This window comes from Anabrus simplex, chromosome 1 (genome assembly GCF_040414725.1).
Source record: "Anabrus simplex isolate iqAnaSimp1 chromosome 1, ASM4041472v1, whole genome shotgun sequence".
In the NCBI taxonomy this organism is placed as follows: domain Eukaryota; kingdom Metazoa; phylum Arthropoda; class Insecta; order Orthoptera; family Tettigoniidae; genus Anabrus; species Anabrus simplex.
This window is the reverse complement of record NC_090265.1, coordinates 1,226,562,626-1,226,584,851: the sequence shown is the minus strand read 5'-3', so window position 1 is coordinate 1,226,584,851 and position 22,226 is coordinate 1,226,562,626. Positions and strand designations below refer to the sequence as shown.

Here is a 22,226-nt window from a genome sequence, read left to right as displayed (position 1 = left end):
TACTCGGCCTTTAAAATAATGAAGACCTAGTCCCCCAATTAGCTGCTTTCTTTGCTTTGTCAGAATGACCGTTTGCACTTTTTGAGAAATTTGTCGTTTTTACTGCTAATTATTTACGTACTAATTTAGGCTTATAGTCCTAATTATTTCTCTTCTATAAGATTCGTCATAATTTTACATACATCTTCTTCTCGTTAATCTGTTTACCCTCCAGGGTTGTTTTTTTCCCTCGGACTCAGCGAGGGATCCCACATCTATCTCCTCAAGGGCAGTGTCCTGGAGCGTGAGACATTGCGTCGGAGATACAACTGGGGAGGATGACCAGTACCTCGCCCTGGCGGCCTCACCTGCTATGCTGAACAGGGGCCTTGGTGGCTGATGGGAATATTGGAAGGGATAGACAAGGAAGAGGGAAGGAAGCGGCTGTGGCCTTAGGTACCATCCCGGCATTTACCTGGAAGAAAAGTGGGAAGCCACGGAAAACCACTTCCAGGATGGCTGAGGTGGGAATCGAACCCATCTCTACTCAGTTGACCTCCAGAGGCTGAGTGGACCCCGTTCCAGCCCTCGTACCACTTTTAATATTTCGTGGCAGAGCTGGGAAACGAACACGGTCTTCCGAGGGTGGCAGCTAGTCACACTAACCACTACACCACAGAGGCTGACTTATTTTTCATACATACTGTTAATAATACACTATTTTTTACAACATACGTGTTTTGAACGAACGACTCTTACGCTTACTCCATTCTGAGGACAAATGACATTATGTCCAAAAACCTTTCCAAGTTGCCATCCTCATTATGTTTCCTCGTGCTTCGAGCAATTCTTTCGTCCAGTTTAGTGTACTGTACTTTCTTTTTCTTTTAGTTCCTTCCAATTTTAAGTCCATCCGCATAACTGAATGATCTGAATTCCCTACTTCCAGCTTTAAACAGATGATGAGATGTCTTATTCTTGGGCGAGGCCTTCCGATGTTACTATTAATTTTGTATTCCACCCTACAATGGTATTGTTTGTTCTGTGTCTAATGTTAAAACAGTTCCACATTTTCAGAAGGATAGACTCATTTAGCAACCATTGCTCAATAAAATACTCGTAATTCTTGACTGTGAATTTGAATCCATCCACCTTCTACACCTTCAGGCTTCAGGAAAGCAAGTGTAGCACATTTTCTTACATTTCGTCTAATTGCTTCGTTTTCTTCTTTCATCCTCATTTCTATTTCCTGAACCTTCCTGCACAGACACCGCGTGAAATGAAAAAATCATCCGTGAATCTCAGATTGAGGAAATGTTTCTCTTACAACAAAAATAGCATCAGTCTCAAAGTCTGCTGTGAATTTGCCTGGTTTTCATTCTGGAACAGCTTGCACAATGTTTTCGAGCATACGAATATATGTTCCCTTTTTCTTGTCAGGAAGAAGTGCAAATACAATAGGAATGATGTTAGTCTCACTTTCACTATTTCCCAGGTCCACATGTATCGTGTATATTTGGCGAACTGACTGCTTACACTCCTACATGTGCCGTCAACGAAAAACCACGTTCTTCTTCACAACATTTCCTCAGGTAAAGGACTGACGAAAATGTACATTCTGTCATCCGTGCCATCATCTGAAAGGAGAATCCTCTTTCCGTCAAACATTTTCAACAATTCTTCACTGAGGATGATTTCTGATGCTAACTTGGGTTCTTTCTGCATTCCATGATCCTTATTCCTTCCATAGTACATTGAATGCTTAATATTTATAAACTGAGGAATGTGTATTACAAGTTTATATCCTTTATTATGAAAATTTTGAAACTGTTCAGAATAAGAAGAACTAGGTTCTCCTCTAACCCGTTTCTTTGCACGAAATATTGCTTGTTTTACATTCAGTTCAGCCTCATCAGGTATGCAATCATGATTTACAATTATCACGACTTCATTACCTAAAATAAGTAAGCAAATAAATAATAATTAGTAATTATTAAATATCAATAACACAATTAAGAATAACAAATATTTAATAATAAAATCCATTACTTTGGTTGCTAATAAATGCAACCAAATTAAGTTAGACACTTTTCTACACCCTTCAAGACACGTGCGGAGAGACTTTAAGTTTGTCGATATGGAAAAAATTAAATGGGATTACAGATATGTAATATAATGTATTTTTGCTACTAAAATTTAAATTAACTTAATAGAGAGGTATACATATTAAAATTCTTCGAATCTGTTAAAACTAAGTTCTGTAACATAACTTTAGTAAATAATTTTCCTTTGCAATTCTCCGTTTTCTCCTTCAAACAAATCCATGTCGTAACACCAAACCAAAACAAAACCCCATGGCGCAACAGCCTCGAAGGGCTTTGATCAGCCCAAAGGCCTGTAGATTATGAGGTGTTGTGTGGTCAGCACGACAAATCATCTCGGCCGTTATTCTTGGCTTTCTTGACCGGGGCCGCCATCTCACCATCAGATAGCTCCTCAATTGTAATCGCGTAGGCTGAGTGGACCTCGAACCAGCCCTCAGATCCAGATAAAAATACCCGACCTGGGCGGGTATCAAACCCGGGGCCTCCGGCTAAGAGGCAGGCACGCTACTCCTACTCCACGGTGTCGGTGTGGTAACACCATTTTTACTAATTCTATACTGTCTGAAGCTGTAACCATGCAATACGGCACATAGCTTACGTTTCTCCGTCTCAGTAAATTTCATAATAGCACAAGGATTAATGAGCAGAAATAAGCAAACGAACTAAAAACTCATCACAGTATCTTTACCAATTCTTTCGTATCGTTGTATAAAGTTTCAAATACCTCGGGCACAATAACTGAAAATGGTTGTTTTGATACTTTAGACAAATAGATATACAAGTGAAATCTCTGAGTCACAAATTGATAGGAATGTTAAAGTTATAGTTATAAAATAGTAGCCTGTCATTACTGGATCCGGCTTTCCGATAGTTGTGTATAATTTCTTGCAATTTCACTCCCAGTTACTGTCAGCAAGGACTGAAAATCATGTGGGAGCATTCTCAAGGAACTGTTTAAAGCCTGCAGAGAATTGTTCCCTCCAAACTTAACTCTAAACGCCTTTTCAATATTTTTCTTTGCCACACTTTGCGTCTGCGCTTTTCTCTAATTGTACTCACTAAAATAATAATAATAATAATAATAATAATAATAATAATAATAATAATAATAATGGCATGTGGCCTCCGTCCCGCGAATTAGGGAAAATAATAGTAATCCACCATCTGTAATAATCATATAACCAAATTTCAGTTGAGAATTGTAGTGTAGATACGGTATATTAGATAGTATCTTGCCTATTATATTCGTGTGTATTTTTGTGCAAACGGCGGGTTTCTTTTCTATTACAGCATAGTAGGATAAAGTAGTACTAATATTAATTTGTCTACGCGTTTAACTTTGTTGGTAATCCTTGAGTACCGGTAGTTCTTACGAATTTCTAACTTCAGGCCTGACTGGAATTTTCATTTCTATTTGTGGTTAGTAATAACCGATTGTAATTAGGATACGTCTGAACGTAGTTTAAAAATTATTGTAGTGTATTATAGTATCTTATTAGAAATTAGAGTGCTTATTCTATTATTTTGAGTAGTCTTGCGAATTTCGAACTTTAATTGTAATTTCCTTTTCTGTTTGTGCTTAGTAATAACTTGTTGTAATTAAAATACGTCTGAACGTAGTTTAAAATTATTGTTGTGTATTGTAGTATCTGAACGTAGTCTGAACGTAGTTTAAAATTATTGTAGGGTATTATAGTATCTTATTAGAAAATAGTGTGTTTATTCTATTACTGGGAAATATTTGTGTAGTATAGTATCTGTGGTATCTGTAGTAACTCTCTTACTACAACTCTGTTGTAGTGATTAGGGTAGACTTATCTGCAGTTTAGAATTGTGTAATTCTTGTGTATTATTCTATGTTTCCAGTAATTAAAAGCAATTTTCATCCTGTTAGGGTGTTGTAGGAATAAAATATTGTACAAGTAAGTAGTATTGTAGTAGTAGCCTATATTATTTACCTTACTGTCATGCGATTTTTGTGAACTGTCCTAGACAATCTTTTCTTTCATTTTTATTTTTCAGAGAATAAGTTATCTTATTCATCCTTTTATTTATATGGTTCAATAAAGAATGACTAACGAGTGCAAGTGTAAGAACTGTGGGTGTTGCCAGGCATTAAGGAGTATGAGGGAGGAGTTACAGAGTTTGAGGGATATAATTCGGATAATTAGGAAGTAAAGTAGGCCTCCCTCAAACAATGTACAGGGTACAGTAGGTGTAAAAGAGGTATGGGGAGGAAAGGGGTGAATTGTAGAAGACATATGGTCTAATGTTATAAGGGGAAGGAGACTGCAGGCTAAGGGCTCCATTCAGGATCAGAATTCAGGACAGGTGTCTGTGAGAAATCGGTACAAGTCACTGCAGGTAGAACAATCGAGGGAAGATGGGGAACAGGGAAATGTTGCTGAGAAGTTGGGAAGTAGGAGAAAGGGAAAAGGTAGGAAAGAGAAATCTGGAGTAGCATAAGATGGAGAAAACGGAGGAGGTAGTAGCTTCTGCAGCTGTCAGGAAAGATAGGGCTGACCAGGAGGGGAGGGGATCAAATGAGGTGGGTAGGGTTGAGGCTCTGGTCATGGGGGATTCTATCGTTAGACATGTCCGGAAAATGTGTGGAGGAATGGGTACCAGGGTAGAGTGTTATCCAGGAATTAGGTTAAGGCAGATGTTGAGGAAAGTAGAAGAGAAGGAGGAGGGAAAGGAGAAGGTGGTAGTATTTCACGTTGGTACTAACAACGTAAGGCAAGCAGGTATAAGTACCAACATAGTTGGAGATGTGTGGACCTGGTAAATGCAGCACTGGTGAAGTTTAAGGAAGCAGAGATTGTTAACAGTGGAATTCTGTGCAGGAGGGATACTGACTGGAGGGTGATTGGGGATTTAAATGAGACTATGGAGCGGGTATGTGGGAAACTGGAACTGAGATTTCTAGGTCCTAATGGGCGGGTATAAGATAGGGATCTGCGTTCAGATGGTCTTCACTTAAACCGCTTTGGTACATATATTTTAGGAGATTTGCTTAGAAGCGTTATAGGCAGGTACATACAGGGAAACTGGGTGGCCTAGGAAGAGGTGATAAGGGAATAGGGAACTGAGAATCAAGTAGGGATGAAATAAAAATGTTAGTGCGCAACTGTAGAAGTATTGTAAAGAAAGGAATAGAATTAAGTAATTAATAGATATATAATTACCAGGTATTGTAATAGGAGTTGAATCATGGCTGAGAAATGATATAATGGATGCAGAAATATTATCACGGAACTGGAGTGTGTATCGTAGAGATAGGATAGGGATGGCAGTAGGGGGATTATTCATTCTGGTGAAAGAAGAATTTGTGAGCTACGAAAAAGTAAAAGATGACAAACATGAAATTCTAGGTGTAAGGCTCATCTCTAAAGATAATAGGCAACTTAATGTCTTTGGAATGTACAGACCGGGAGAGGGTAGCGCTGATGCAGATTTAAAATTATTTGACACAATAATCACCTATGTGGGAAAAGATAAGGAAAGGAACGTGATTTTAGCGGGTGATCTCAATGCCAGTTGGGAAGGTAATGCGAACGACAGGAAGCATGACCGACAAATGGAAAATAAGTTATTGTGGTAAGGGCATCTGATTCAGAAATTGATGGAACCAACTAGAGGGAAGAATATTCTGGATGTGGTGCTGGTAAAACCAGATGAGCTCTATAGATAAACCGAAGTAATAGATGGTATTAGTGATCACAAAGCTGTTTTTGTGGTAGTTAAAAATAAGCATGAAGGAAAGGAAGATATTAAAAGTAGTACTATTAAGCAGTACCATATGGCTGATAAAACAGGAATGAGGGAGTTTTTAAAACGTAACTATTATCGCTGGAAAATGGTAAATAAAAATGTAAACAGACTCTGGGATGGGTTTAAAGCAATTGTTGAGGAATGTGAAAATAGGTTTGTACCTTTAAAATTGAATCCAGCAAAGAAGTCATCTAAGGATAACATGATGGCAAGCATAATTGGCAGTCATGCAAATATTAGTGAAAAGTGGAAGAGTATGTATAGGTACTTTAAGGCAGACACAGGTTCCCATATGGATATTCTAGGAATCATTAATGAACAAGGGGAGTGCGTATGCGAAGATCTTCAAAAGGCAGGAGCATTCAGTCAGCAGTATATAAAGATTGTTGGTTACAAGGATAATGTCCAGATAGAGGAGAAGAATAATATAAAATGTGTATTAAAATGTACATATGACAACAATGACACAGTAAGATTAAAAAGTTGAATACTAGAAAAGTAGCTGGAATTGATAAGGTTTCGTGGGATATACTAAAGGCATATATAAAGGGATATAGTACAAAATCTGAACTACTTACTTGAATATTGTTTGCATGAAGGAGCTATACCAAATGAATAGAGAGTTTCTGTAGTAGCTCCTGTGTATAAAGGAAAGGGTGATATACATACAGCTGAAAATTACAGGGCAGTCAGTTTGACATGCATTGCATGTAAACATTGGGAAATCATTCATTCTGATTATATAAGACATGTTTGCGAAATTAATAAGTGATTTGATAGAAGGCAGTTTGGGTTTAGGGAAGGTTATTCCACTGAAGTTCAACTTGTAGAATTCCAGTAAGGTATAGCTGATATCCTGGATTAAGGAGGTCAATAGGACTGTATCGCGATTGGCCTCTCTAAGGCATTTGATAGGGTAGATCATGGGAGACTACTGGCAGAAATGAGTGCAATTGGACTTGACAAAAGTGTGACTGAATGGGTGCCTATATTTCTAGAAAATATAACTCAGAGAAGCTCAGGCGAATTATAATTAAGAGGTTAATTACTAGTTAATTTCTAGTACCTAGATGATAATATAAGGAAAGATCTTCATTGGGATAATCACATAAATATGAATATGAATAAAGTGTACAGATCACTGCATATGATTATGAGGGTATTTAGGGTTTGTAGTAAGGATGTAAAGGAGAGGGCATGTAAGTCTCTGGTAAAACCCCAACTGGAGTATGGTTCCAGTGTATGGGACCCTCAGCAGGATTACTTGATTCGAGAACTGGAAAAAATCCAAAGAAAAGCAGCTAGATTTGTTCTGGGTGATTTCCAACAAAAGAGTAGCGTTACAAAATTGTTGAAAAAAGTTTCTGCTGGGAAGTCTTGGGAGAAAGGAGACGAGCTGCTCGACTAAGTGGTATGTTCCGAGCTGTCAGTGGAGATATCGCGTGGCATGATATCAGTAGACGAATAAGTTTGAGTGATGTATTTAAAAGTAGGAAAGATCACAATATGAAGATAAAGCTGGAATTCAAGGGAACAAATTGGGACAAATATTCGTTTAGAGGAAGGGGAGTTAGTGATAGGAATAACCAATGGAGATGTTCAATAAATTCCCAATTTCTTTGCAATCGTTTAAGAAAATGCTAGGAAAACAACAGACAGGGAATCTGCCACCTGGACGACTGCCCTAAATGCAGATCCGTAGTGATTGATTGATTGATTGATTGATTGATTGATTGATTGATTGATTGATTGATTGATTGATTGATTGATTGATTGATTGATTGATTGATTGATTGATTGATTGATTGATTGATTGATTGATTGAAGTGGCCTGGTGCTGGTCTCTTGATATGACTCCCGTAGGTGAGCTGCGCGCCGCGATCAGTATGAAATGATGATCAATACGGTACATACATCCAATCCCCTGCCAGGGGAAATAACCAATTATGCTTAAAATACCCGACCCTGCCGGGAATCCAACCCGGGACCCCTGTGACCAAAGGCCAACACGCTAACCATTTAGCTATGAAGCCGGACGCTGAAGTAATGAAAGCTGCAACTAAGTTTTCCTTTTCCCTAACCCGATCCATTGTAACCTCACAAACAGCTATTTGGTGTGGACTAACCATCTTCTTAATCAAAGTCCTCGCAGACAATGTGGGCTGCAATAAGAACAAAGCTTTACGGGAAACAAAATAACATAAAAGAAAAAAGTTTAACTAAAGACACGACAATAACTCTAAAACTACAATATAGTTAGTAAATTAGCAATCAACGTCACAATAAAGAAACCTACAAACAGCCTTAACACACAGTTAACAGGTAATAAAAATCCCAAAAGTAGATATAAAAAAGTACCCGGACAGCGCATGGAGTCATTTCATACCAAGACACGTCATCTGACCTATTTTTAACGAATGCTGTGGAGAAGCACGGGTTCTGTAGTGATTAATTAACATTTCTTTCTCATTTGCAGGTAGCGCACGGTGTGTACCACTTCTTCTTAATCAAAGTCCTCGATCTCTTAGATACGGTAAGTAAACTTACGCCATATTCATCTCTATTTCTTACGTTTGCTTGAAATGCACATTATATTTAGAAATGCATAATATGTGTGCTCTTCCCAATCTTCTGTCAGTTTTCAAGTGTTGGTGTATCGTAACCTTATCTTATACAGCCTGCACGGATCTTGACATTCGTGATTGACGAGAATATATGTAAGCATGGAGAAATTTAAGATTTAAATATTTCATATGACAAAGTCCCTTCAAGGAGCTGTAAAAATATACACCAGCCTCGCCCTTCGAATGTTAAACACTGTATATTAAGTGAATATATATAACTCCAAAATAAATATCACAGCATTGGTTTCAAGTATGTATTAGCTATTAATAATAATACATATACCAGTGCAGATATATCTATGCGTATTCAAGGGCGAATTCAGCTACTTGGCACCACTAGACAGGGAAATATATTTTCCCTCCTTATTTTGGCATGAAGGTACCACCAAGTAACCCTCATGATCAATAACGAAATATTATTAATAATTACATGCATGTTGAACTCCCCAAATTCATGTCAGGTTACGAGTATTTTGCTACGTTCTGTCTTTGTAGCAAATTCTTCGAACACATTTTCATAATCTACTTGCTGTTTAGTATCATAATTTACGGGAAGGATGGTAATACATTTGACTCGATCTCGACGCAGATGAACATCAATAATTATTTCGTCTTTTGAGGAGAGCGAAAGGGTGATTGGTCGAAGAAATGGGTTGGAGCGATTGACAAGATATTTATCAAACTGTTTCTAAATTAGAAAACAGTTTTTGGATGTGGTTTTCAAGCAACGCTCTATACATACGGAAGAACCGGTTACGGATAGGTTTGATGCTCGAGCACTGAGCACTGACGGATAGAGTGTTTTCTTAAATGGTCTCCACCAGGGAGAAGACGTCGAAGGACGCCGGGCGAGACTGGTGGGGAACAATTCCTAAAGCCATGGAAGGAGAGGTCCATCTGAAGAAAACTGACTGGGTAGGAATATGTGGAATCTGAGAAAAGGCAACTGCTGAAATGTGGTAACGCCTGCAAAAGTAAAGGGAAGAGAGGAGCCCAAAATTGAAACTGAAATTGAAATTGGTTTGAAATATCAATTTTAAGTTCAAATTTGCACCCCTTTCTTGTCCCGTTATTCTTTTGTGTTTCGGACCAGTCTTGCCAAATCTAGCACATGTACTTACGCGTAAGTGTTTGACTTATTTCATTTATAATACAGGGACGCTATATGAATCTACTTGAAAACGTACGAATTTTTCAGTCTATTACTGAGACAAAATGTATTGAAGTAAAAATATACTTTTCACTTTAGACGGCACATTTTCTACAGTGTTTGTTTAGGTAAGTTGGTGGGCTTGATCTCTCATGATATGAAGTGGTACGTGCTACGTTAATACCCTCGTGTTTTCCCGCCCACAGTATTTTACATCATATAACCCAGAAGAAGATTCAGGTAACGATATTGTTACGTAATACGATAAGCAGTTCATACAGTATAATTTTCAGTCAGTATCTGAGTTTTCGCCGGCCCCGTGATGTAGGGCTAGCGTGCCTGCCTCTTACCCGGAGGCCCCGGGTTCGATTCCCGGCCAGGTCAGGGATTTTTACCTGGACCTGAGGGCTGGTTCGAGGTCCACTCAGCCTACATGATTAGAATGGAGGAGCTATCTGACGGTGAGATAGCGGTCCCGGTCTAGAAAGCCAAGAATAACGGCCGAGAGGATTCGTCGTGCCGACCACACGACACCTCGTAATCTAGAGGCCTTCGGGCTGAGCAGCGGTCGCTTGGTAGGCCAAGCCCCTTCAAGAGCTGTAGTGCCATGGGGTTTGGTTTGGTTTTATCTTAGTTTTCACTTTTCTAAATACTGGTATGGTGCATCAGCGGTAATGCATTTCTTTTTTCTTAATCCATTTACCTTCCAGGATTAGTTTCTCCCACGGACACAGCGAGGGATCCCACCTATACCGCCTCAAGGACAGTGTGCTGGAGCGTGAGACTTTGGGTCGTGAGTATACAACTTGAAGTGAGGACCAGTATCTCACCTAGGTGGCCTCACCTGCTATGCTGAACTGGGGCCTTGTGCGGGACGGTGTGATCGGAAGGATGGACAAGGAAGAGGGAAGAAAGTGGCTGTGGCCTTAAGTTAGGTACCATATCGGCATTTGTTTAGAGAAGTGGGGAAACCGCGGAAAATCACTACGAGGATGGCTGAAGTGGGAATCGAATCCCCATTCCCTTACTCAGTTGACATACTAAGGCTGAATAGACCCCGTTCTAGACCACGTGCCATATCGTGGCAGAGCCGGGAATCGAACCCGGACTTCCGGGGATGGCAGCTAATCACACTAATCACTACACCGCACAGGCGGACCATTAGTTTCTTTTGATGGTTGCAAGAACTGAGAAGCGAAATCTAAAATAAGAACTAGGGAAAGTGAGTGGAGAAGAGGAGGAGGAAGAGGATGAAGTAGAAGAAGAAGAAGAAAAAGAAGAAAAAGAGGAACCCAAAGGATGCTAACATTAATAATAATAATGTTATTTTTCTTTACGTCCCACTAACTACTTCTACGGCTTTTGGAGACGCCGAGGTGTCGAGATTTTGTCCCGCAGGAGTTCTTTTACGTGCCAGTAAATCTACCGACAGAAGGCTGACGTATTTGAGCACCTTTAAATACCACCGGACTGAGCCAGGATCGAACCTGCCAAGTTGGGTTCAAAAGGCCAGCGCCTCAACCGTCTGAGCCACTCAGCCCGGAAAATGTTAACATTAACGGAACGAGAGAGCTGGTGAACTTGCCACTGAAGCTGCGACCTCCCCGACTCTCTGTTATATATGACACGTACCCTATGTCATCTGTTTGAAATTAACTGAAAATGTATACGGAGAATATGTGGAATATTATGGATAATTAGCTGAAGGTGTCAACTTACCAGGAATTTATTCTTTCCGAAGATCCAAGATAGACAAAAAAGTAAATTATCACACGACAATATTTTAACACAGTTTATGTCAGGACGCGGAAAATTTTGTCTATGTCTTGAGAGGTTTAGAATCAATATCTAGAAGCCCTACGCTTGTACCTGTGAAATGCCACAAACTGTTTATTATCTTTTGTTTGGCTATCCCATTTTTTAAAGAAGTAGATATGAATCAGTATTCCAGTTAAATATACTGTATATCGTCAGTGCTGTGCCAAACCCGCGAATGTGACAATGCTCTTCCTATTCGTTATTTCCCGTAAGACTGGTCTCGCCTCTCAACCACGTATTGATATGCTGTCCATCAGAACAATTTTCGTTGAGTACATTTTCCTATGCGTGGTTGTAAAGGAAAATGAGCCTTGCTGTACCGTAATGTAGGAATGTATGTTTGCATGGCATATTTACCCACTTCTAGATTATCATGTATTTAAGGTTGATTTTCCTTTACACATGCGCAGAGAAAAATGAAATCAACGAAAATTTTTCTGATGGACTGCATATAAATACGTGGCTGGTAGGTGCAACCACTCTTAAGGATAATAATGGATAGGAAGGACATTGGCATATTCGCGGTTTTGACACAGCAGCGATGATATGGGATATACAATATCAAGCACCTTTTAATTTTAAACAATTTACTGTTATAATGCGTTTGTAAAATTTCTCGATTTTAATTACAAGTACTGCCAGTTTTAAGGTTTAGTTGTTATTTCATGTATTAATCTAGTTTTGTTAACTGTAGCCCCAATATACCATGTGTAAAATAGGGGTTGTAATGGGTAATAATGGGTAATAATGGTTAATAATAACTAGCTGACCCGCCCCGGCTTCGCACGGTTGGCCTTACATATTAAATATCTCCCGTATATACTACGTTACGCGACTCTCTATCTGGGGCCAACCGAAATACATTTCATTTGGAAGTAACACGTGACAGGGCCACAGAGTTTACCATGAGAAAAACATTCAACGCTTAGGTCTAGACCTGTACTGTTTAGAGTTGAGCCCCATGTTGTATTAATGGTCATAGTGAAATATACTTTTACTGGAAATTGGAGCCTTTTAAACTGAAATTGCAAGTCGGTGGTTATCATTAGTATTCGAGGGATCTACACAGTTCCACCAGTTCCACACTCAGAGAGGATCGTGCAAGTCAAGTCAAGTCATCTCCGCATAGGCCATGAAGTCCCTTGGAGGGGCGGAAGGTAAAGGCTTCCACTATCCGTAACCTCGGCACTTGGTGGGGTAGAGTGATTAGCTCTACGCCCGGCCGCCTCTGCCCCCAGAATTTAACCTGGTACTCATTTTTGGTGTAGGATGAGTGAACCTCAGGGCCATGTGCACCTCCGGAACTGGAAATCACGTTTCTTAAATTTTTCGACTTCCTGACGGGGTATTGAAACCACGTCCTTCCGAGCGAACCGAGCACACTTTTACCGCCTCGGCCAGGCAGCCCCTGAGGATCGTGCACTTAAGTATAATTCTTTTTAACGATTTGATTAGCAAACTTGTGCCATTGTATTATTTTGATATGTTTAGGTTCCGGAGCAATAATATAGGGGAACCTACCTTTAAAATCAGTTTGTGGAGAGTAGTTCCAGGAGGAGTCAAAGAATTGGAAAATTCAGTTGGATAAATGTACCGCTTCTTCTATATCCAAGACAGTATCAACTGAACGGTTAGAATGTTTAGCAGTGAACTACGATTCTACCATAGATTGCACAATTATTGGAATTACCTGTTTTAATCACATTATGATATTGTTGTGCATGCCTGGTCCGATCTCTGAGCATAGGCTGTTCTCTGTCAACAGACGTTTGTGTATCTCTTAGGGACCTATGTCTTACACAATCTTGATATAATTGTTCCATTCCAGGCATGTTTCCCTATCGGTTATGTAGACCAAAGATATCTAGGAAATGTCATTGTAATATTTGTCTCAAACGGAATATAATAATTGCTTTTACTCAAATAAAGTGTAAAATTTGCGGTAAATTAAGAAATAGTACGAAATATTTTAGTTGTAGAGAATAATATGGATACATACTTCACTACCTTACAACTATTTTTTCTGCTACGTTGCAGCGCTTCCGTATGTGTTTTGTTTGTCTAACACTTTCGTGTGTGATGACTTTGCTCAATGAAGTTGTTTGAATAAATTAGGTGTCGTTTTCTTCATGTTCCTCATTCGTTTTGTGTCTTAACTTATTCATTAAATGATATATTTATTGGTCCAGGAATCTTGCCATTTTCCTTTCAACAAAAAAGTAATATATTTATTGGCGCAGGGATCATGCTTGTTTGCTGTTTGAACTGCCCGCGCTAGTCATATGGACAAAGATAATGTGAATTCACAAACATAGAACTCCTATTCGTCGGTGCTAGCCTGGACCTCAAGAAAGAAACAAAAGACGGCACGAGCAGCGGAATATAACATAAGGGAATCCTGTCTACAGCTCGCAAGTAGGTATAGATATTTCTCTAGTAACGACGGTATTCATTAATTTACCGCAGATTTTTCACTTTATTTGTGTAAAAGCAATTATTATGTTCCATTTGGGGCAAATATTAGTGACATTTAGTAGATAGCTTTGGTCTACATAACCTTCCCTATCTCTCCGCAAAAGATTGGTTTGCACTTTTAGTCTCTAAGTGGTCTTCTCTCTCATCATCTTTCAGTATTGCGTAGTACGCGCAGTCTTTTAGTAATTGCCGTGTTGCATCCTATATTAAGACGTCGTCGAGGCATGATGACGTCGCAAAGGAAACAAAAGCAACGACCTTATCACACACTGTATATTTTATTGCTCAGCTCGATCATACACTGTAAGAGACAAAACTACACGACTTACTGACATAAAGCGTGACTTTTAGTCTCGAAACGGTCTTCTCTTTCATCATAATTTTCATTCCTACTGTACATAAGTACAATTAAAAGGAAACAAAACCAACGACTTTATCACAATCTACATCAAATTGCTCAGCGCGTCCATTCACTGCAAGATACTGCAAGTAACTCTGAAATGTGGTGGCAAAAGGGGCTCTGGTTAAGACGCAGCAGGTCGTTATGCTACTTTGGTTCCAAAATGTGTAAAAAATGTAAATAAATGCAATGTAAATTTTAATCTTATACCAGTTGCATAGAATTATTTGAAGTATTCCACATACTGTATATGAGCTGACTATGATTGTAAGTATAGGAGATATTAAAAGTAGAATTTTGTAAACAATATAAATTTATTAAGGATGATCTGTTTGTTTAATAGAAAAAAATGTTAGCGTAAATTGTATATTATTGTATTCTAGCAAAAATTCCTTCTTCTCTTGTTAATTTAAAATTTAGTGCTTGACAATAATGTATTTTAGTGTACCATTTGCCACCGAGGTAGACACCTCATTTGCAGATAAAGAGATTTTGATTTGATTTTGAGATACAAAACTCATTATGATGCGATCTCGCCATATACGCAGCACCAGCGGTCGAATTCCAAACTATACGGCCTGCTTACTTGTTCGAGATAAACCTTATAAGCAGCACCTGCGAAAGTGTCTTAAGCAACGCCATACAGAAGAAGTGCGTTGCTCGTCTTAAAGATGGCTGACAGTAAGGGCAGACTCTAGGACCAAGGCAACGCTATGAATAGAAAGTACAGTGCACATCGCACATTATCTTCGTGGTTTCCATAGCAGTGATGGGAAAACAAACTGGGTGATCGTACTGATTATTAATAAATATATTTCCGTTCACTTTTCAAGAAATGCAAGAGTTTTCTGGCACTATTGGGACGATTTGGTAGATTTTGGTACGAACCGCACCTATTAACTCCCTCTGGTTTAAGAGCTTGAGTTTTGTGAAACATACAGTTTAGCGTTTTATATACACTAACATGAGCCCATAGCTTCGCGCGCGTTTATTAATTGAACCGTTAGATATTTTAACCATTTGTTTAAAAGCAAAAGCAAAAGAGCATTAGGCTTATGTATATATATATTAACACAGATCGTTTTTACATAAATAGCATGAATTGCATTACTTTTAATTATATTGTTACTTTCAGTGCTTAAGATACCGGGTTGGTCGATGATACAATTAATATTAAAACAAAATAAAAGACCATATTGTATAAGAAACAAACTATTTTTTCATAGAGCTTTCTTTTAAAATATATTAAATGTCCTGCCATTTGGAGTAAGGTACACTTAAGAAAATGGAAATTGCAACACCATGAAGGCATTGGTCGTTTGTGTTGATTTTCAAGATATGGAACGACTCCATGTAGGTATGTAAACGATCAAAGTTTCAGACCCATTGGATTGTTGCTACACGTGATTGGTCGCGGAGGAATCAACTCCAGTATACGGACTCTGGTGCAGCGTAGTTGACTTGCAGTCTGTGCAGTGAAGTGTTCCCCGTCAAACATGCCTCGACGACAGAGAAGAGTACGCTATCAACAACTGTCGCCGTTTGAGAGGGCTCGGATAATTGAGCTGTGTGAGGCTGGATTATCGCTAAGGACTGTCGCTGCACGTGTTGGCCGACAGGCATCTACGGTACAACGTGTATGGCAGCAGTGGTCAAATGAAGGTACTCACACTCGTAGACCTTTCACAGGCCCAGAGCGACAGACAACTGTGAGAGAGGATCGCCGTATCATTCGGGTGGCCCGGATGGAACCCCATGCAACAGCAGCGAAAATTCGAGCAGCTGTGGCACCCCATGTTACACAACAAACAGTTGGTAATCGCCTGCGTGCAGCTGGCTTACGAGCCCGTGTCCCTGCAGAAGGTGTTCCATTGACCCCACAACAGCGACGTGTAAGGCTGGCCTGGTGTCGAGAAAGATCGACGTGGGTCGACGAATGGCATAGGGCAGTCTTTAGTGATGAATCGCGCTTCTGTCTTGTCCGCAGTGATCGCCGGAATCGTGTGCGCCGAAGTACCGGGGAGAGGGGCCGCCCAGATCTTATTGTCGAGAGGCACACAGGGTCAACACCAAGCATTATGGTCTGGGGAGCTATTGGCTTTAATGTGAAATCACAATTAGTACTTGTTGAGGGCACTATGACTGCTGGACAGTACGAAATTAAACTTCCCGAGCCGGTCGGGGATAGAAGCCGGGACCCTCTGAACCGAAAGCTGATCATTTGGCCAACGAGTCGCATATATGATTTCCTTACATTGTATGCGGCAAAACAAAACAAAAATTGAAATATTTAAATGCGTCGTAGAGTATTGTTTAAAATGCATATCGTCACGTGCCATACACATTGTTCATAATATTTCCGAAGATTATTGAACATGCGGATGAACAAATGTTGCTATTTAATACAATAACTGGAAAAGATCCTAAGGAAAGCAGCACGATATTTTATGGATGATTTGCAATAAAAGGAGTAGTGTTATGAAAATGTTGCAAATTTCGGGCTGGGAAGACTTGGGAGTAAGGAGACGAGATGCTCGACTATATGGTATGTTTAGAGCTGTCAGTGGTGAGTTGGCGTGGAATGACTTCAGGAGACGAATGAGCTAGAGCGGACTTTTAAAAGTAGTAAATATAGTATGAAGGTAAAGAAGAAGGGGAAAATATTCATTTATAGTACAAGGAGTAAGGGATTGGGATAAATTATCATGGGAAATATTTCATAAATTTCCAAGTTCTTCGAACGCGTTTAAGAAAAGTTCAGGTAAACAACTGATAGGGAATCTGCCACCTGGGTGACAGCCCTAAATTCAGATGATTGATTGATTGATTGATTGATTGATTGATTGATTGATTGATTGATTGATTGATTGATTGATTGATTGATTGATTGATTGATTGATTGATTGATTGATTGATATCTGGCACCGTGAGGTCCGGGAAGTAGGAAGGATACGGAAATAGAATTCTGCGATAAATTAGGCATGTCGTTACAGAAGGCAAGTGACTCCCGCACGCTGGGGGACTCTAACATCTGTTGGAGAAGTCGTCCATGATTTCTCGTCTATGATGACGGTTCTTTGGCAGCCCGTCGGCCCATTTCTTTCATATAAAACAGATCCCGTATGACGGAACTTATCAACGACAGCTAACATTGTTCTGTTATTTGGTGCCTCCTTGATAAATTGCTCCTCGCAATGTTCTTTAACTTGAAGCAAACTGGGCTCGATCTGATGCCGCACTCCGTATGGACGCAAATAACTTTCCGCGGTGAACACCTCCTTTGATGTCAAGATCATAACGGGAGAAATTAACGTAAAACTTAATTTACAGTGTCAAACTATTATAACAAATAAATACTCTGTTGCTGGGGAAACGAGGACAGCAGATGAGTAATAATTTCATTATCGTTGGTTCGATGTATGTCATGCGACTTTATAGATGATGTCACGTCCATATTCCAACGTCTTCCCCTCAGAACAACAACATCTTCCACAATCATTTTACGTTTATCACGTATCCTTCGAATGTATCTGCCCACTCTTGCCATAACCTTGTCTTGAAAATAATGTCATTAATACGTCAGTGAATACACCTGCACGCATCGGGGACGGTGTAGCACTACTTAATACGAAACATCTAGGTTAAGGTTCTCTCCAGTAACCTTGACCACAGAACGTGGCTATTTCCATTTATGAATTCATTTAATTCATTTGCTGTCTCATTTCGGCTGTTTGTATTCAATTTTGATCTTCTTTGTCTCAGAGTGCTGCGAAGTAATACACAATTTATTCATCTAACTTGGCATTTTATCCCAATTATATGGTTTTGGTACTAAACTCAGTTTTCCCGCCGGATGCCCTTCCTGATATCGTCCCTACGTACAGGGATGTATTCTGTTATTTACTTACTCTTTCACTCTATGACCCTCTGGGAACCCTGGTCACTTTACAGATGGTCGCCCATTCTTCTCTATCTGCCACTGTCCTCTCAATTACAGCTGACTCAGGCCTTGCTCCACCCGTTTCCCTACTTTTCGCTTTCCTGCGGGTTTACCATCCAACATCCTCTTCAGAAGCCTGGTGTCATCCATTTTTATCAAATGGCAATGCCATTGTAACCTAATTCTTTTAATATCTGCCTTGATATTGTATAAAATTCTTAGTTGATTATTCTCAAAATCCCCCCTCCCCCTCCACCACTGGTCCATAGATACTTTTCAATATCTTCCTTTCCCAGACATTCAGCATCATCATATAAATATCTGACGTAAGCCAAATTTCACTTCCATAAATAACTATTGGCTTTATCATTGTCTTATATATTTTAATTTTGACATTTTTCTCACTTCTGTGGAGTTAAAAATATGACAGACTATAATAATGTAACATCTACTACCAGCAGCAGTACTTGATGTATTTACTACTACGTGTTTAGGTGGAGGTTGGTAATGTTATGTATGTAAATGAAGATGTGCATTAAGATCATCACAATCTCCCAAGCCAGGTGAATTAACCGAACGCGGTCGAAATCCCCTACCGCGAATCAAACCAGGGGCCCTGTGAACAGAAGGCTTTAAACGGTTGTTGTTATATTTGTTAATTTAATTTATTACCGTGTTCAAATAAAGTTGATGTATTACGCATGAGCAGTCTATATATTTGACTCAGAAATTAATTTTGCAAAAATGAGCGAAGTTATAAAACTGAACGATGAAAGTGTAGTTATGAATAATTCTTTCTTCTTCTTCTCCTTTATCTGTTTACCCTCCAGGGTCGGTTTTCCCTCGGACTCAGCGAGGGATCCCACCTCTACCACCTCAAGGGCAGTGTCCTGGAGCTTCAGACTCTGGGTCGGTGGATACAATTGTGGAGGATGACCAGTACCTCGCCCAGGCGGCCTCACCTGCTATGCTGAACAGAGGCCTTGTGGGAGGATGGGAAGTTTGGAAGGGATAGACAAGGAAGTGGAAAGGAAGCGGCCGTGGCCTTAAGTTAGGTACCATCCCGGCATTTGCCTGGAGGAGAAGTGGGAAACCACGGAAAACCACTTCCAGGATGGCTGAGGTGGTAATCGAACCCACCTCTACTCAGTTGATCTCCCGAGGCTGAGTGGACCCCGTTCCAGCCCTCGTACCACTTTTCAAATTTCGTGGCAGAGCCGGGAATCGAAGCCGGACCTCCGGGGGTGGCAGCTAATCACGCTAACCACTACACCACAGAAGCGGACATTTTTAAAAATAATTCGATTAAATTACTGTGGTGGGAATTAGTATTAATGCAATGTCATTGTAACCTTCTTCTTTTAATATATGTCTTGATCTTGTGGTTTTGTGTGTGTGTGTGTGTGTGTGAGGGGAAGTTTATTTACCTATTTACAATTTCACGTATTTTTTCCGTACAGTTTACAGCCAAAGCATAAAAAAATGCATTCTCATTTTTTACGTTTAGCATTTGTACTTGGAAAAAGAAAAATACATATCTTATACGTACGGTACGTGGAAAGTGATATAAACGTACTTATGTATTTTTCTCAGAATAAACTAAGATAAACAGAAAACATATCACAACAATCACCTGGTATTTAGTTGAACCTCCATTGTTATTAACTGAACCCTTTAACCGCTAACGTCCGATTGATCGGACGTTCGAGGTTTAGTCTAAAACGCCAACGTCCGTTTGATCGGACGTTCCGGAAAAAATACTTTCCAAGTTATTTATTCGTTTTAATAATATATAATACATGTTTTGGACTAGTATTGAATTAAATAAGACTATATACAACAAGTTTAGTTGAGGAACATGCTGCCGAGTGGCTTGGTGGGCAAGCGGCAATTCAGCTCCCGCGGGCGGGTAATGAACCCCTTACTATTTTACCGAAAAAGAGAAACGCAACTGTTCCGTCTTCAGAAAGACTATTACTAGTGAAGGTGAAAAAAAAAAAAAAAAAAAAAAAAAAAAAAAAAAAAAAAAAAAAAAAAAAAAAAAAAAACAAACAGATACATTTGTAAACAGTGTAAGAAGAGTGTACAGCCTTTGTGCCTTCCTAAGCACATTTGCTAGAGCACGTCATAAACATGTGTAAATATTAGTAAATAATTCCTTGTATCATATTTTTAAGGCAAAAAGTGAATTTTTGAGAGTTAAGTCCGTGTGAAATAGACATTAGTAGTAATTTTTTTTTACTTAAAACGAACCAGGAACTGGAGCATTTGCATATGATGTAAGATTAGCAAATTTTATGTTTATGTAATGATAATAATAATAAAAATATTGTAACTGTAATATTGTACATAAGGCTTTATTTTTTATATGTAGCATAGGAAATACCACCTCTCTAAAATAATGCAGCTTTTGATAGTAAAAATAATTTTTTCTTACGGTTTTTGACCATGAAATACTCTGTTTTTCAAAGAAAGGGAATATTTATTTTAATGATCACTTCATAAAATAAAAGTTTATAAATTGAAGGTGCATTAATTTACATCAATAAAATGTCCGAAGCATTACCTTCGAAACAAAAAAATGCCCATCCAATTTACATAAATTGAACAGAAGTTATTGCGAATAATTTACTGCAAGGTGAAAAGTGTTCATTAAGCCTTGGCGGTATAGGACATGGACACCGCGTATGAGGATGGCGGTCAAAGGGTTAATAACTGCGAAAATCCTCTTGGGCATTGGCTGTATAAGAGCAGTGATTACTTCTTCTGAGATTGAGGTCCTCCCCATTCGAATTGCAGTTTTCAGCTCAGCCACAGTCGCAAACTGCCGTCCATTGTGATAAACACGTCTTGCTAGTATCCCCCATAAATTCTCTATTGGATTTAAATATGGAATTCTTGATGGCCAGTTCATAAGTGTAATTCCTTTATCTTGAAAGCACTCCTTCGTCTTGGCAGGGGTATGAATACCAGCGTTATCTTATTGGAAAATTAAATTATCATTGTCAAATTCCTCATACTTACTGTATGAATCAATTCAAATTCCACATTTCTGTATAATCATCAGATTTCATTTTGGAGCGCAGCATTGCTATTTTATAAATGTCTTTAGCACAGAATGCTGCCCAGATCACAACGCTGCCACCGCCAAAATTTCTACTCATCCGAAATTATTCTTCTTAACAGAGATGATGCCAATAATACTGAAAACCATCTGGCCCATCCAAACTTATTCTCATCACTGAATATTACTTTATTTCATTCTAAGTTCCATGACATATATTCTTAAGCAAACTTTAATCTCGCTAACCTCTACCAGCTTGGGGATTTACCGTGCACTGAAGGGAACTAAAATGAAGTAAGTGCTTAATTTTATACTGCGAAGTATAGTAGTTATTTTGTTAGGTGCTAAGGACAATTTTCACATCCATCTAGCACCCAATAAGAAAAATCTGTCTAGATATTTCATTATTTTATGTTTACTGCATTTCTCTTGTTCAGTTAATCTGTTGTAATTCGAATACGCCCAAGTGCAGTTTATAATTGTATTGTAGTTATTTTAATATACAGAATCTACTTCCTTTATTGTTGCCAAATACTTGTCTAGTCCTTTACATACAGAGTTATTCAGCTAAGATGTCCACCTCAAATACCTCCTGATCCGTTACAGGTACATACATTCTTATTTGAAAATGAAAATGAAAATCCACAGTCCGTTTCCAGTCATTCGACCGGGTCAGGAATGGAATGAATGTATCCACCATCTAGCGGCGAGGGTAGGAATTGTGGCGGCTACCGAAACCTGTCGCTCTCCTCTGAGGCAATGATTAATGAATGATAGATGAAATGAAATGTTATTGGAGAGTGTTGATGGAATGAAAGATGACAGGGAAAAGCGGAGTACCCGGAGAAAAACCTGTCCCGCCTCCGCTTTGTCCAGCACAAATCTCACATGGAGTGA

The 22,226-nt window shown here is 39.2% G+C and overlaps 1 protein-coding gene across 4 annotated transcripts in view; it reads left to right on the top strand.

Annotated features, from left to right (window-relative positions):
- Positions 1 to 22,226, top strand: part of LOC136858218 (very long chain fatty acid elongase AAEL008004) — a 244,715-nt gene that overhangs the window by 176,567 nt on the left and 45,922 nt on the right. For all 4 annotated transcript variants that reach the window (XM_067137604.2, XM_067137601.2, XM_067137605.2 and 1 more), the window contains one exon: positions 8,335 to 8,391. In XM_067137604.2, the coding sequence (XP_066993705.2) occupies positions 8,335 to 8,391 (57 nt within the window). The remainder of the gene's footprint in view (positions 1 to 8,334; positions 8,392 to 22,226) is intronic.